This window comes from Trichosurus vulpecula, chromosome 5 (genome assembly GCF_011100635.1).
Source record: "Trichosurus vulpecula isolate mTriVul1 chromosome 5, mTriVul1.pri, whole genome shotgun sequence".
Taxonomy (NCBI): Eukaryota; Metazoa; Chordata; class Mammalia; order Diprotodontia; family Phalangeridae; genus Trichosurus; species Trichosurus vulpecula.
Window position 1 is genome coordinate 21274985 of NC_050577.1, and position 14149 is coordinate 21289133.

At 42.6% G+C, this 14149-nt stretch overlaps 1 protein-coding gene across 1 annotated transcript in view; it reads left to right on the forward strand.

Moving 5' to 3' along the window:
- Positions 1-283: 283 nt before the first annotated feature.
- Positions 284-14149, forward strand: part of ZNRF2 (zinc and ring finger 2) — a 45482-nt gene continuing 31616 nt past the window's right edge. Inside the window, exon 1 of the mRNA XM_036759307.1 lies at positions 284-898. Within this exon, the coding sequence (XP_036615202.1) occupies positions 490-898 (409 nt within the window). The 5' untranslated portion in view covers positions 284-489. The remainder of the gene's footprint in view (positions 899-14149) is intronic.

Here is a 14149-nt window from a genome sequence, read left to right on the forward strand (position 1 = left end):
CGCGGCCGGCAGCGCCCCCCACCTCCGCCCTCGCACTTGGCCCCGGCGGCCACACGTTACTGGGGGCGCGGCGGCGGTTGCCGGGAGTCGCGAAGAGACGGCCGTCGGGGGCGGGGCGTCGCTCCAGAGGGGGCGGAGCCGGGGGCGGGGGGCAGGCGGCCCGGCGGCAGCGGCGGCGGCGGGCGGGCGGGCGCCTCCCCCCAGGCCTGGGGCGGCGGAGGCTACAGGAGGAGGCGGCGGCCGCGGAGAATGGCGGCGGCGGCGGCGCTGGTGGCGGAGGCAGCAGCAGCAGTAGCGGCAGCGGCAGCGGAGGCGGCGACAGCAGCGGGGGCAGCAGCGGAGGCGGCGGCGCTCTTGGTCCCAGTCCCAGACGAGGAGGAGGCGGTGCCGAGGCCCGGGGAGGGGACAGCGGCCTCACCTAGCGGCGGCCCCGGCGGCTCCGGGGCGCGGCGGCTCCGGCCCACCTGAGGCTCCTGCCCCGGCCCGGCCATGGGCGCCAAGCAGAGCGCCGCCAGCAACGGCCGCGCCCGCGCCTACTCGGGCTCCGACCTTCCCGCGGCCGGCAGCGCCGTGCGGGCCCGCGCGCCCGCGCCCCCGGCCCCCGGCCCGGCCGCCTCGGGCTCGGCCGCCACCCCCGCCCCGGCCCCGGCCCCGTCCGCCTCGGGCTCGGCCGCGGGGCCCCGGGGGGGCGCCCGCTCCCTGGGCGGCGGCGGCGGGGGCGGCGGGGCCCGGGCGGCGCAGTCCGCCTTCCACATCCCCAGCAGCAGCAGCAGCAGTGGCCCGTACGGCTCGCAGGACTCGGTGAACAGCACCCCCGACGAGGGCCGCTCGGCCGCCGGCGGGCCCCGCCTCGTGATCGGCTCGCTGCCGGCGCACCTCTCCCCGCACATGTTCGGAGGTGAGTCCTGGGGCGCGGGCCCGCGGCCCTGACCCTCCCCCTCCCCCGAGCCCCGGCGGGGGGCGCGCGATTGTGACCCCCCTCCCCCCGCCTTCCCCGGGCCCCCCAGCCCCAGACGCCCCTTGCAGTCGGAACTTTGGCACTTTTCCTGCCAGGGTCACGTGCAGGGGGACGTTTAGCGATTGCCGGACAATGCCGGTGCATGGGGGCCGGGAGGGGGTGGAGTCGTAACGGGGAGACTTTCCCCGAAGATTCCCCGGCGTGGGAACCTGTCCCGACCTTGGGGCCCCGGGCCTTGGGGCTCTGGCGGTGGCTTACTGGCGCCGGGCCAGGCAGTCCCTCTTGGGATCGGACTTTCTGCATATGACTCTCCCCCTGTCTTTATACCCACTCTTGATATTTAGGCTTTAATGGATAGTGTGTTTATTTGCTCTTATTTTTACCTAGAGCAATATCCTAGTTGATAGGAATCTGCGCCTTTCCACATCTCCAGCGTTTTGAAAAAATTCTTGAAGTCCTTTTTTTCCTCGTTCCTTTGACCGATGGGTTATCTTAAAAAGGACACGGGAGAAGAGTGGTTGGTGTCCAGGAAAAGCTAGAAGCTTGGCAGGGCGGCTCAGTGTACCCTAAGCAGAAATGGGAATAATTTAAAATCAGGGGATGGTCCTTTGGAAAATGGAATATCCTTTGTTGTCTATAGCCTTTTAAGGTATTCGCTGTTTCAAAACGACCCACAGCCATTGAAACCACATTTGGAGAAACCACCAGAAGAGCAAATTTTTGGTGTTGTCACAAAAAGGTGTTAAATACAAGTATGCATAAATATCTGTTAAAGAAATGTGCCAGAGGAAGAAGGTAGGTCAGCTAGTAAACATTTCTGTTTGTCGGGAAAATAAGAAAAGCATCTTTAAAACCTGTTGAATTTATTTGTAATGTACACAAGAGGTTAGCATAGAGCTGGTTTTCAGTTTCAGTTTTCAGATTAGTGTAGTTGGAAAGGGAAGTGCTAGGCTCAATCTTGTTGTCTCTCATTCTAAATAGAATTATTAAGAGTTTTTTTGTATAAATGAAGTCTTGTGATTTTCTGGGCTTGACAACTTTTGTCATTTTTTTTCCTTAAAAAGAAAATATGTTTGACCACCACAAATGTCTCTGGCACAAAGGTGGCTATTCCCATAATTTAATTACGATAGGAAATAATGCAAAGATATTACACCCAAAAAGAAAGATAGTGAGGACTTTTTAAGAAACCTCGAGTTAGGGATAGTAAAATGAAGTTGGCAATTACTGTTTCTATCAAGAGAATTGGTGTAAAGAAGCCTGCGTTTAAAAGGACAATAGTTTATGAAGTTAATCTCTAGCTTGTTGATTCTGATTGGAGGGGATTCCATTAAGACAGTTTCACTGTAGCTGGAGTGGTTTGTTTAATAGACATAAGTTATATTCCCAGTCCTGAAGCTAGAAACATAACAAAACTGGTACTCTGAACCCAACTTGGGCTATGGGGAACCCATCAAAGCAGAGATGACCGTCCCCTTCTTCCTTCCCTCCCCCTCTCTTATGTGGGGCTTTTGGATAACTGGAGTTGGATGGGGAATTGTGATTACTCTCGGTAAGGAACTTTAGTGCCTGCCTGTGAAGGGCAGATGAAGCTCTGGGGGTAACTTTTAAGAATGACTGGAAAATGAAAGGGCACCTGAAAAAGTGATCCATCCTACTTGCTCAAGGACTATTGGTGGAACTAAGGCAATAAAATGTTATTTCTATGTCTTGGAAATGGGTTCATTATAGATGAGTCCTCCTTTAATAGGAATTTGATATGCATTTAATAGTATTTGATATAATGGAATGTTACTGATAGTTTAATTGAACTGGTGATCAGATAATCAAACACTAAGCATTAATCATAGCTCTCATTTTATTCTTTTAAGTTTTTATTGACTTGTTTCTTATGTCACCATAATTACCCTACCCCCTTCCCCTTCAGGAGAGCCATCCCATAAGACAGAGAAGGAAAAAAAAATCAACACAACTGATACATTAAAAAAGTTCCAAAATACTCATGTGTGCCACTTGTGGACCCACTTCCAGGAAGGGATCTTGGGGAGGGGAGGGGGAGTCCTTGTCTCTCCTCATTCAAGTCTTGCTTGATCTTTATCATTTTGTCACATTTACCTTTGATTTTTATACGTGTAGCTCTTTCCATTTACATTGTTGTGGTCAATATGTTTGTGGTTTTCTTGGCTCATCAGTTCGTGTAGATCTTTCCCCGACTATCTGTAGTCACACATTTCTTACAGTACAGTAAGATTCTATTACATTCATGTACCACATTATGGTCAGCCATTCTTCACTTGATAGTCCTTTGTTTCTGATTCTTAGCTATTAGAAAAAAGTGCTGCTATAAATATTTTGAAGTATGAGGACTTTTTGGCCTAATAGATGGCTTCCTTGGGATATAAGCCCAGTAATGGAATCTCTGGTTCAAAGGGTATGGACGTTTTAGTCCCTTTTAGTTGTATAATTCCAAATTGCTTTCCAGAATGGTTGTACAACTTCACAGCTCCGCCAACAATATTAGTGTGCCTACCTTCCCACAACCCCTCCAAAAGTGACTCACTGTTGCCATTTTTGATCATTTTTGCCAATTTGCAGGGTGTGAGGTGAAAGGTCAGGGTTGTCTTCATTTGCATTTCTCTTAATGATTTGGAACATTTTTTTTATGTCCTTGTGAATACTTTGTAATTCTTTTGAGAACTGTTTGTTTTTATTCTTTGACTATTTGTCTATTGGGGAATGGCTTTATATATACATTATACAAACACATTTATTTTTATTTATTAGTTATTTGTATATCTTGGATACCAAACCTTTATCGGGAATTTCAGACAGATTTTTCCCCCATTTGACCACTTCCCTTCTTATTTTGCATGTATTAATATTGTCTGTGCAGAAACTTTTCTGTTTCAAGTAATCAATTACCTATTTTATCTTTTGTAATTGCCTCTATCTCTTGTTTGGTTAAGGCTACATCTCTTACCCATGGCTGTGAAAGATATATGATCTGTTTCTCTTCTAAATTTTTTATGGTATGATCTTCAATATTAAGGGCACATATTCGTTTAGAGTGTATTGTGGAATACACTAGTTAAGGTGTTAGTCTGATTCCTGCCAGATTACTTTCCAGTTTTCCCAGCAGTTTTTATTGAATAAGAGTTTTTTCCCCCTCATAATTTGTTTTCTACTTTATCAAATACCAGTTTATTGAATTCTATTGTTTCTGAATCTCCCTTGTCTAGTTTGTTCCATTGATCTGTCTCCGCTTAATCTATACTAGATGGTATTGATAGTATGTGTGCTAGCCTCTGTGCTAAGCGAGAGAGCCCAAAGACAAGTGAAACAATTCTTGACCTCAGGAGAGTTTCCATTCTAAGGGAGGAGACAACACATGGATGTATATACTATACATACATAAAGAATTCATACAAAATGAATACAAAGTAGTTGAGGGGGAAATCAACTGAGGCTTCATAAGGAAGGTGTCCTTTGAGCCTTATCCTGAAGGAAACCAGGGATTCCAAGTGGCGAGAGGTGGAGAGGGAAATGCCTTCATTTCAAAACTACTGACGCTAGAGATAGATCTATAAGGAGCAGAGGAAGGCTGCTTTGGCTTGATGGTAGTGCAGGTGAAAAGTCTTGTGAAGTATAATGCTGCAAAGGCAGGTGGGGGTCAGATTGCGAAGGGCTTTGCATGCCAACAAGAGAGGGGGCTTATGTCTGATCCTAGGGAGACAGCAGAATAGAGCACGAGAGTGGTGTGGCCACAAGGCAAAAGCTAAAGTAATGCAATCTGGAGGGCCTGGGGTCAGGCCTTGAACCTCTATTTGTCTCAGTTTCCTAAACTGTAAGGTTGAGGATAGTGTAACAGCACCTCCTTCCCAGGGTTGTTATGAGGATCAAATGAAATCATATTTGTAAAGTACTTGGCATGGTGCCTGACGCAGTAGGTGCTGTATTCCCTCCCTGTCTCCCTCCCATAAAATAGAAAAATCATTTTGGCATCTGTGAGGAGAATGGATTGGAGAGGGGAGAGACTTTTAAAATATACTTACATGGGGTACTAAACTTACTGAAAATGTGTAGTCAATAACTTAGTGACCAGAAGCAGAAGAGACCTTTCTGAGTTAGTGAAAACACACTGCAAGATATTTGTATGCAACTTTAGACTTACAGGGATTGTATTCGATTGTGAACAAATATCAATATGTAAAGTAAGCTTAGTTAAAGTTTACGGGTGGGCCTGAGGAAAAATGCTGGAGGTGAGGAAGACTGGAAGTGAATTATCTCAAAGTAAGATTTAAATATTAAGTTATGTAAAAATGTTTTCTAGCCATAAAGTGCTGAAGAAATGCAGGTTGTTAAGTCTTATAGCAAGTTCTAAGATTCTGATTCCATATTAGAATGTGAACTGTACAGCCTTTCAAAGTGGCCTGGAATCGGAATCTTTACCTTTTTGACTTTTAATAATTTTTGACAACACTCCTGTTACCAGGGACCTCCCTTATTCTTTGTTGAGGACAGAAAGAAAACTGGGCCTAAGACACTGCAGAGGGATTTCAGTTCCATTGAGGAGTGCTGGACCCAGTTTTTCATAGGCTCTGACTTGAGGGCAGGTGCAGAGTCAAGTCGCTGAGTCTTGGAGATAACAGCTTGTTCAGCAGCTAGAATTCAGACCTTGGGATTGCACAAGTTACAAAGCTAATCAATTTGAGCTGGAATGGGGATCCAAGGCTCCTGCTTTATTAGTCATCTGAGTAATTCTCCCTGTTAGATGGATTTGAGAGGCATGGTGGGATCAGAGCAGGCCTGGGCCTCCAGATGCCCTGATTGAGGTCAAGGCCAGCTTCTCACACGTACTGGCTATGTGACCATGGACATTAGTCACTAGGCTTTCTCCGCACCTGGGGTTCTTAAAGAAACCTGGGTCATAGAACTTTCATAATAAATATTCCAATAGAATTGGTTTCCTTGACAATCCTATGTCATGTTTGCTTTAAAAATGATTCCACATAGTGGTCCATAGGCTTGGCCAGACTGCCAAACTGGTCCAGAACACAGGAAAAAAGGTTGAGCCCTCTGCTCACTGGTGAGGTCACAGGCCTAGGGCACTTCCACCACCCCCCCCCCCCCCCCCCAAGAATTCAGTGGGATTCTGTCTAAAGGTAGAGAAATGAAATGTACAATCTTTTTTCTCTTTCCAGTTTATGAGTCAAATTCTACCAAAATATGGATACCCTTCTGGGCTGCAAATATGTCCCAGAATCTTGTATTAGACTGGGAGTCAGGACTGGTTTGTATGTGCCACAGTCTGCTTTTAGGCCCTGGGCAAGTCACTTAACCTTATTGGGCCTCAGTTTACGTAACTGTAAAAAGAGAGCATTGGATAGTCTGTCTAGATCACTTCTAGCTCGCAATATTTGTATTTCTAAGTTATAACTTAAAACTATCTAAGAACTGGTAGAAATAGAGACAAGGGCTAAAATTGATTCGACTTATCTCGTGTCATTTTTATCCCATATAAAAAAAACTCATATGGGGCAAAACCCATTTTTTGACACATGAGATTTGTGATGTGAGTAATTGCAATCTGAAATGTTGACAGCAGCTTCTGCAGTGCACATTCAGGCTTAAAAGGGAAGGAAGATGGACTAGATTCCCCAGGGCAGCTGGTTCTGGTCAGTTTGTGATTAGTTGGGAGCTTGCTTGGGCATGAGCATTTCCATGATCTGATTTAGAACCTCCTGCCAAGAGTTAGCGAAGGACGCTTATTCCTAAAACTCAGCAGTTTAAAGTGGAATCTGTATATCCAGACAGATGGGTCTCCTTTAATCACTGAGATTCATTTTTATAGGGTCATAATTCCCTTCTTATTATTGAACTGCTCATCACTTGTGAGGGAGTACTTGGGGCTGGCTAGCCCAAGCCTCCCCATTCTGACAGCTAGCACCTCAATATATTTGTGAAGAGCCCACGATGGGCAAAATGTGACCCATCCACAGGTTCACAAGAATTCTTTATCTTTAAATTTAAGTTGTTTCCTTTAGATAGCAGTGATGTCAAGGGCACTCTATCCCCCACCCCCATCAATGGCAGGGTTTTTGCTTTTAGTAATTTCTGTAATAAAATATAATAATCCTATATAATTAAGTGGTTCTTAGACCATTGGCTGCTTCAGCAACTCCCATAGAAAGTGCAGTTCCTGCAGCCAATCTCCTGTCACCCCCACCCCTGCTTGGTGGGAAGGAGAAGATTTTGTCATTGAGCCACAGATAGTAGTTAGACCCTACCATGTACCAGGCATTCTGCTGGGCTAAAGGCTTTTCAAGGGAATGTTTTAGATAACCAACTTAATTTTTCAATGTTTCTATGAAAATCAGTGACTTGGAATATATTGGTCTGCTTGCTAGATAAGATTTCAAAGTGACTTAATGGTGCAGAAGGAAGTATGGAGGCAATTTTAATATAACAAAGTCCTTGGCTCAGTTATATCATTGAGTGAACAGTGTTTATTCCTGAGATCTGTCTAAAAGTTTTCAATGTTCATATGTCTAAATTGACGTTGTAGATGGATCTCTAAAGCACTGACCTTATTAACACATATAGTCTCTAATGGATTGTGTATCTTCTTTCATGGTTGAAGTCCTTAAAAGTTAAAGAAAATGTAGCTTAAATATCGAGCAAGAATAGATTTTATCTCATTCTTTTGCATGAATTTGTTGGTTAAATTTGTATTTTAGAATTTCCTTGTCAATCAGTACTTTTATAATGTGTTTTCTTATGTTTTTCTGAATTGTCTGTGAACACGTTTAACCACACTGCCTGGCTTATCTAAAACCACTTGAACTGTCCCATAGTACTTGGTCAGCAAAACGAAAGAATGTAAACAAATCAGGCTTCTTACACAGGGCCCAGCCATAACTCTTCCTCCTTGCATGGCTGTAAAGTATAGACAAAACTTTGGTCAGCTTTTTGTTGGTTTTTATTTTTTGGATGTTTTCACTTCCCTCTAAAATGAGCTCTATGGCAATTAAAAATTTTAATATTATAAAAAATGTGTTGTGGAATAATAACCTACTTTTGTGGTATTTGCAGTGATTTGAACAAATAAGCGTTTTTAGTGCTTTGAGATACTAATTATCCATCTATCTGTAATACAGATAGAATGCTTTTTTTAAAAACAAGCTTTTCCCGTCAGCTTCAGATTTATATTTTTAAAATTTGCTAAAATAGAAGTTTATTGCTTTATTATACAGATGAATATTTGCTTTATGCAAATAATAAACATGGTGTTCAGTCTAGACCAGGGGTGAGGAACCTGCAGCTTCGAGGCCTCTGAGGTCCTCTAAGTCCTCAAGTGAGGCCCGGGTTAAGGTTAGACCTAGAGGACCACACCTGGCCTCAGGGCTGCAGGTTCCCCACTCCTGGTCTAGATTGATTACAAATTACCACAGTTGGGGGGTAGATTTCCATAATCAGTAGTTCAGAGAGGGCACATTTATGCTTCTGACCCTTTGGCACAAATATGTTTAAATACAATAAATAAAAGTCTTAATATTTGACATTTAAAATAGATCTTATAGTAATGGTATGGGAAAGGTGTGAAGTAATAAATTGCAAAACATTTTGGTAAGGAATGCTTCATGACTGTCCAGTATAGTTTCTGAAGATGGGTTGCAACCTCTTGAAGTAATGTTGGCATTCACCAAGTGATCAGGCCTGGAGCTCTTAAATATTTTTGCATCTCGTAAGACAACTTGGTGGTTCCCTGGGCATAGATGAATCCTGTAAAAGAATATCAAACCCATTTCATCTTTTCATAAGTAGATGTTTGGCTTCCTGCTTCTCTTCGCACTGAAAAGGCCCAAAGTATTTAAGATCTATCAACATTCGTCCTTCCCAGAGATATTTTAGCTACTTCTGTGTAGTAGCTAACCAATAAATTCCAACGATATTTAAGTGTCTAGTTAAGAATATTTATGATAGCACAGATTATACAAGTCACTTACTATTCATCAACATAATAAATACGTCCCCTACTTAGCAAATATTTCAAGAGATTTTGGATAATCAAATTTGTCAGAAAAAAATGTTATATTTTGTTACCTGGAATTCAAATAGATACATTTCTGTTGCGTGAAGTTCTATATACATTAAAGCCTTATTGGGGACCTTTTGGGACTGTCACATGTCATTGAGTTATTCAGATAACATAATTTCACTTAGTAATAAAGTTTTCACTCCCTTATTCTGATTTTTGAATCCACTATTTGAATGAACTCTTCCCTTCAAGTTTTACCAGTGCTCAACTGCTAAATCCCATGGCTTTTCCAAGACCTCCTCCTACTTCTGTACAGTTTTCAGTTCTGTTGACTCCCCCTTCTCTACCTCTCCTCTTCCTACCTTTCTGACCACTTCTCATCTCCTTTTCTGGGTATGTCATCTGTGTCCTGACTCCTTAGTCTGGATGCCCCCACTAGGGCTATGTCCTTGGCCTTTTTTTCTTCATTTCTTTCTAGGTGATTCATTAGCTCTTCTGAGTTCCATTGTCTCTCTGCAAATAAGTCCCAGATGTATGTATCCAGACCTGATTTCTTCCCTGAACTTTCTCATTGGATGTTCTACCAAACTCAACATGTTCAATATAGAACTGATCTTTCCCCCCAAACTTCCCTCTTCAAGCTTACCTACTCCTGTTGAGAGTTCCCACCACCACCATTGAGGTCACTACCTTGACTTTTCCCTTTCCCTGACTCCCCATGTCCAAACCCTTTGGCATTGGTGCCTTTCTCTCCTGCCACATGGCAGAATCCCTTATCACGTTTCCGCTGTCCAATGGCATAGCCTCCTTTCTTCTGGATTGTTCCCCTCTAATCCATCCTACATAAAGTAGCCAAAAACTATTTTCCTAAAGCTCTGATCTGACTTCTTTCCCCTTATCAAAAAATATTACTAGCTCTCTAAAGAGAAAACACAAATTCCTCTTATCCCAGCACTTAGAGCCCTCCAAAGATGTAGTCCCATTCTACTTTTTCAACCTTATTTCCTGTTACTCCCACTCTGGTACAGTCCATTCCAGACAAACATATCTACTAGTTATTCCTTGAACAACTCTGTGCATTCATTCACCCAGGCCTGGAATGCATTCTGGGCTCACCTCCAATGTGAAGTATTTCTCCTTAGTTATCAGTGCCTTCCCTGCAAGTAATTTTATTTATTTAGCTGTGGGTTTTTTTCCTCCCAGGCAGAATACAAGTTTCTCCAGGGCAGGGACTATTTCTTACTGTGCTTTCTTCCCTTCTCCCTTCACTTTGTACATAGGCCATTCCCTTGCATATAATCAGCCTTTAACAACTTTTAAAATTTTGCTTTTTTTTTTTTTTAAGTATAAAAGCACTTTGAGGCAGTTGGTGTAAGAGGGAGTCCCTCTTTACAGATGAGGAAACTTAGACCCACAGAAGTTGTGATTTCATTTACCCACTTGGTAAGGGGCCTACACTAGCCCTAATAAGTGTCACTGTTTTTTTTTACTGCAGTAGTTACTGACAAAATGATGCATTTATATGCTAAATATAAAACACAAATTCGCAAAATAATGTATTCATATAAACTAAATAGGACTAAAGGCATTAATTTCTGTTGTTAAACAGTGTGTTGAATATGATTTAATCTAGTGTTGGTGACTCATTTTCATGATCATCAGTGTGCTGTAATATAGTGATATCTTTAAGGATTGTAAAGGTGTTTGTAGAGTGAGGTGCTCATTGAAGTCTTATCTGCTCTTTGTGTCTTAAGAAGGATCTGGGTTCTGTCCCTCATGGTCAGCTGCCAGGACTTTTAGGTTATCAACCCACTTTTTTTTTAAAACAATCTCTTATGATTTGATTCTTCTAAACTTCTGAGGGCTGAAAAACTCAATCAAGGTTGTTAGTAGAAAATATACTGAAAAAATAGAACTGAGGTGTCATGTTTAGGGACTGAGGATGGCCCAGGGAAAAAGTTCATCTAATTTCATGTTCTTTGGCTGCCTTTTTTGTTCCCTGCTGTATCCCAAATACAAATACTCATCTAATGTCATGAATTGGTTCTGTGGAAACATGACATGGAGTGGTTCCATAATTAGACCACATTTCTTTCTCTGGAGACTGATATTCCTGGGGTGTGTGTTTGTGTGTGTGTGTTGTGATGGAGTTTGGTTATATGATATTAACATTGCTATTGCAAATTGATCTATATGTAAGATATTACTGGATTTTGCCAAAGCAAATTCTGCTTTTGTGTCTGTCAACATGGTCTGAGAATTTCATAAACTGTGCTTGCTCCTTCTGGTTGCACATACCTCTTCCCCCCACAGTTTTCTTTTGCCCTACTCAAAGAGGTGTCGATAAAATTTGAACTGGGCTTTTTCCTTCATCCTGTCAGAACCAGATATGATGGTCATTATGATAACTAACATGTATATAGCATTATGTGCCAGGAACTGTGCTAAGTACTTTGCGATTTTTATCACAACCTGGGAGGTTGGTGCTATTATCATCCCCAGTTTACAGATTTAGATACAGAGGCAGAAGTTAAGTGATTTGCCTAGGGTCACACAGCTAGAAAGTGTCTAAGGCTAGATCTGGATTCATCTTCCTGACTACAGCTCCAGTGCTCTCATCCACCTAGCTGCTAGTAGCAATCCTATCATCTTGGAACTAGGAATTTGGCGCCCCAAGCTCCCCCCCAACTTTCATGTAAGCCGCTTAGACACTTTCTTTAAAAGTAGCAGATAAGGGACATTTGGTTTTAGCCTAGAGTGGCTGACCTTGTCCTTCTGAATCCTTGTACATTCTCATCCTGAGCGCCTTGATTTGTTTGCATCCAACGTTTTAGAGCAGCTTTGAAAGATCCTATTTATTGAAGATTTCAGAGAAGCTGTACAAGTGCCCGTCCAGATCACTTCAGTTTGGGGATTACTTTATTTTCTCTACAACTAGTTAGTTAATCCTTGATAATATAGGAAAGAGACAGAAAATGATAGTGAACATAACCTGAGGCTCGCTCCATTTTAGCCAACTGCCTTTATCCACCAAAACCTTTTATAATTTCCTGAAGTCGAAAGATCTAGGTTGGAACCCTGACTTTTACCATTGAATTCCCCTGGGACAAAGGGAGGGTGTGTACTATTTATTGTACTAGGGATATTCTTGTTTCTCCTTTCCCATCTTTATAATTCCTGTCTCCTTTCTCCCCCTTTACTGCTCAGAGGATCACCTGAGAATATAGGAGAAAATTCTACGTAGTTAGAAAACTTTATAGGAATGTAAGTGGATGTTATTCGTCATCAGTCCGCAGTTTTCATAGGAATCGCTTTTTTTTCTACCTATGCATCTGATGCAGATGCTAATAGGAAAAGTACAGACTGAAGAAGCATGAGACTTGGATCATGAGTCCCTGAAAAATTGAAAGTTGGCTAAAAATGAGATTTGGAGAGCTTAAATTTGTGGCTCTTTAAAGCACTATATTGTATTGTTGTCCATGATTAAATTTTTATGAACTGCTATAGCTATATATGCTATATGCTAGTTGGTATAGCTTTATGAATTTCCTAAATAATTAAAAAGCAGGCTGGCAACAGTGGAAAGAAGCCTGGTTTCTGGAGTCTGAGGACACCTAGGTTTAAGTCCCTGGGTCTCTATCAGATGGCTTCTGATGGTCCATTCAGCCCCAGAGCTACTATGTAAAGCCTTTAGGGGAAAAGAGGGAAGACTTCTGAAAGGCAGTTATCCCCACTGTCCTAGATTGTCTGCCGCCCCTCTGCTTGTGTTTTCTATCTTTTGAATATTTCTCTGCATATCTGTAGGTTGGGTGGGAAACGTTAATTGCAAATTAATCTTCCATAAAGAGGGGAAAAGCTGAAGTTCCACAATAATTCTATGAATGTAGCTCATTTTCACTCTTTCTGTCTTGCCTCATTACCAGCAAGTACAATTACTGAAGTAAACATTTGATCTATGTTACGAATTGTGCTGCAGCTCAGAAACAAGAACTGACTGCAAAACATAATTCATACCATAGAACAGCTGTCTGCTGTCTTATTAAATAGTCCTTTACATTTGTATTATGTTGAAGGAACTACCCAGGGGTGGGGGTGGGGGGACCTTCAGCCTCTCCAGACCACGTGTCCCTCTAGGTCCTTAAGTTCAGCCCTTTGACTGAATCCAAACTTTTATGCCTTTAAGGAAAGTCATAAGGATTCTATCATTGAAAGGATGCTCAAACACATCTTTAGAAATAGTCTAAGCACCTCCAAGATTTTCAAAGCACTTTTATGTATCTTATTTGATCCCCATACCTACCCTGTAAAGCAGGTGGGGAAGGAAACTGAGACTCAGAAGTTAATTGACCTGCCCAGGGTCACATGGCTAGTGAGTGATTCAAACTCAGGTCTAAATGACTCCAAGTTTAGCACTCTCTCCACTGCAGTGACTCTTTAAAGCTTGGACTAGAAGTCCACATATTTCATCGAATCTTTTGACCTACTAGAAGACTTAATTATTTTTTGCTTGATCTAGCGGCAGGAACAATCACACACAGTAATTGTCACTTTTGGTCACATAGTAGATATATCCCTATCTTTAACGAATGGCTAGAACTTATTCTACTTATCACTAGCAGTTACTAAGTAACTTATGCCAGCACTAGGCTAAAGGCTGGGTATGCAAAGAAAAGCAAAAAACAATCCCTGAGTCTGATGGGGAGACAACAATGGAAAGTACAGGTATATACATGGTGAACTGAGGTTAGTCTCAGAGGGAGGCACTGCAGTTAAGGAGGAGTGGGAAAGACTTCTAGCAGAAGCTTGGGTTTTAGCTGGCCCTTGAAAGAAGCCAGAAAAGCCGAGAGGTAGCAATCTGGAAGCTCCAACATCATTGTTCTGTAAACCCCACAATCTGCTCTGACTGGGGGAAGTATATTTAATAGGCAACATTTTTGACCCCCCCAGAAAAGTTTGGGTTGTTGCAAGCACTGCTATAGCAGGATGCTTCAAGATAAAGAATCACTGCCCCAATCCATGTGTTAAACTGTGAAATGCCATTCTTATATTAAACTAGAGTGTTTTTCTTTGAAACTGTATCAGAGTGTGAAAAAAGTACTAAGAAGGCAGTTACAGTTGCATTGTTAGCAAGATAATTGACATTATATTAAATT